The 2,884-nt window shown below is 38.7% G+C and overlaps 1 protein-coding gene across 1 annotated transcript; it reads left to right on the top strand.

Moving 5' to 3' along the window:
* The first annotated feature begins 718 nt into the window (after positions 1-718).
* Positions 719-1,666, top strand: LOC105565573. The gene has a single exon (XM_012018878.1). It carries the CDS (start codon positions 719-721, stop codon positions 1,664-1,666), a length of 948 nt encoding a protein of 315 aa, XP_011874268.1.
* Positions 1,667-2,884: the final 1,218 nt, after the last annotated feature.

The raw sequence follows: 2,884 nt of genomic DNA, 5'->3' as shown, positions 1-2,884 counted from the left end.
AAAAATTTCTTGAAATTTTTCATTGCGTCTTTTTTAATTTACGTGGACGTACACAAAATGACCTGCTCTTATACATATATTTCAATTGGTTTAATTTTTTAATATACTAGAATATAACACTTTAAACTGTTGATGAAAATAGAATTAAAAATTTCTTGAAATTTTTCATTGCGTCTTTTTTAATTTTTATGATTTTACTCCTATAATCAAATTTTCAAACTAAAGTTGGAAGCAGAAGATGAGCTCCGATCGAGTCAAAACTTTTCAAATTTATATTTTTAAACAAATTCGCATCGCTTCCACCTACGGGCGTTGTAAAATTAAAAATTTTTTTGAATGCTCCACCCTAAGGTATATGCAGGGTGTATCTGAATGGTCTATACAAATTTTAGGGGTAATTATGTAGAATAGGACCTTTTCCGAATTTTGATATTTTCTTGCGGTTTTCTTGGTAAAAACCTTTGTTGTGACTCCAACAGTGATAATCAATCGAGGGAGCCCGAAAAATATGCACCCCGAGTGACCTTCAGAAGGTTTTAGCCGTCGCTCGTTCTATCCGCGCGAAACGAGACGCCACATGGGTTCGTAGCGCTCGGCTTCATGTAAACAACAGTACGAGATATTGACTGCTGTATTTGGATAATAGAGAATATACCGACGTGATACCGACAGTTTCTCTTAGTATACGAACAGAGATACATGTGCCTAGATTGTGACAATGGATTGCGAAGGCTGTGTTCTGAAGCTAACATCTTTTTTGCGAATGTGTAACAATAAAGAAGAATTATTGGAGTTTTTAAAATCACATAACGTAATTAAAAGATCAGTGATTTGTTCAAGTTGCGAGAAATCAGCAACGTTTGATAATCACAAATTGAAGTGGAGGTGCCAAAAGAAAAGCAAAGTAAAGAAAGGACATAAGATTCAGATTATATCGTGTACGTTCAGTGCAACAATTAAAAAAGATACGTGGTTCGAAAACGCCAATATTTCCATCGAGACGGCTTGTACATTTATTGGATACTTCGTGACTATGAGCCCACCACGTCAAATGTTTTTGGAAAGAGAATTAGAATTAGCTTCGAAAACTGTCGTTGACTGGTCTAATTTTATTCGAGAAGCTCTGCTGTCGTGGTGTATCAAAAACTCGAAGCAAATTGGTGGACCGAATCGTGTTGTTGAGATTGACGAAGCAAAATTCGGCAAGAGAAAATACCACCGTGGACGTGTTATCGATGGACAGTGGCTTTTCGGCGGATTCGAAAGAGATTCGACGGAATTATTTGTCATTCCTGTTCCAGACAGATCAGCTGCGACATTGCTAAATGCAATAAAAGTACATATTTTACCGGGAACTACAATTATTTCTGATTGTTGGAAAGCATATAATTGCTTAGACACGGAGGGTTTTCAGCATCTGACTGTTAACCATTCTTATAACTTTGTGGATCCCGATACAGGAGCGCATACGCAGAACATCGAGCGTACTTGGCGAGAAGTTCGTTCCAATATCCCCCGTTATGGACGCCGCGAGTATCATACAGACGGCTATATCGCAGAATTTTATTTTAAACGAAAATATCCAGATCATACTCAGCGATTTCATAAGATCTTCGAAATTATCGCGCTCGATAACGAGGCAAACCGAAATAACGGAACGGGATAGACATGATTTATAAATCACAACCGTCCTTTTCAGTGCCTGAGCGCGCAAAATCTCAGACTTGTCATTTGTGAAATATAATCGCTTATTATTTAAAAACTATCATAGCCTCGACATTTTTGATTAGATGCTTTGTTGTACTGTTCTTCAATATCTGTCCTCCCATCTCCATTTGTCATACGTCATGAAAGTACAACATGCGTGGAGACAGTATGTTCCACCCCCCCTGCGGGGGGCTCCACCTCGTTAAAAATAACCCTACCCACCCTATGTCAGAGGTGTGGAGCGGATCTTGCTCCACACCTCTGACATAGGGTGGGTAGGGTTATTTTTAACGAGGTGGAGCCCCCCCCGCAGGGGGGCGGAACATACTGTCTCTACGCATATACTTCCGCTGTTGTACTGTTCCACATGGGTTTGCAACTTTCCATGTGTAGCGAGATCCACTCCACACCTCGGACATAGTTTGGGTAGGGTTATATTTTAACGAGGTGAAGCCACCCCGCAGGGGGGGGGGGCGGAACAGAATGTCTCCACGCATGTTGTACTACCATGACGTACGACAAACGGCTAAAACCTTCTGAAGGTCACTCGGGGTGCATATTTTTCGGGCTCCCCCGATTGATTATCACTGTCGGAGTCACAACAAAGGTTTTTACCAAAAAAACGCAAGAAAATATCAAAATTCGGAAAAGGCCCTATTCTACATAATTACCATTTTAGGAATATAAGTATCAGGGACCAAAACACAGAAATGTCCCATGAACATAGGGTCGGAAACGCTTCCTTCTGGAGTTACGACAGTTCGAAATTTTCCTGCAACGGTTGGAGAAATTTTCACGTCAAATCGCATAGGAGTTACAAACTGTGTTTATTTATACCGGTTTTTTTATATTTATTTTTTTTTATATGTATTTTTTATATGTATTTTTTATATTATATTTATAATCGGTTTTGCCACGGACATAACTGCAGCTTGATTTTTTAATTCATTCGAAAGAGAAACGTATGCGCAAATTTTGTTCTTACAGAAAAGTTGCAAGTTCATAAGTACAGACCATTCAGATACATCCTATATATATAGGGTGTCCTGAAATTCGCAAATCAAAATACCATAGCAAGAATGTCGTCGAAAAAATAAATTAAAAAGTTATTTGCCATTTTTCGTTCCGAGCAGTAGTTTTTTTTAGATAAAAAGGTGCAAAACAGGCCAATCATACA

Source organism: Vollenhovia emeryi, unplaced genomic scaffold, assembly GCF_000949405.1.
Source record: "Vollenhovia emeryi isolate VEMERY1.0 unplaced genomic scaffold, V.emery_V1.0 DF943503.1, whole genome shotgun sequence".
Lineage (NCBI taxonomy): Eukaryota > Metazoa > Arthropoda > Insecta > Hymenoptera > Formicidae > Vollenhovia > Vollenhovia emeryi.
This window is presented reverse-complemented; position numbering and strand designations above follow the sequence as displayed.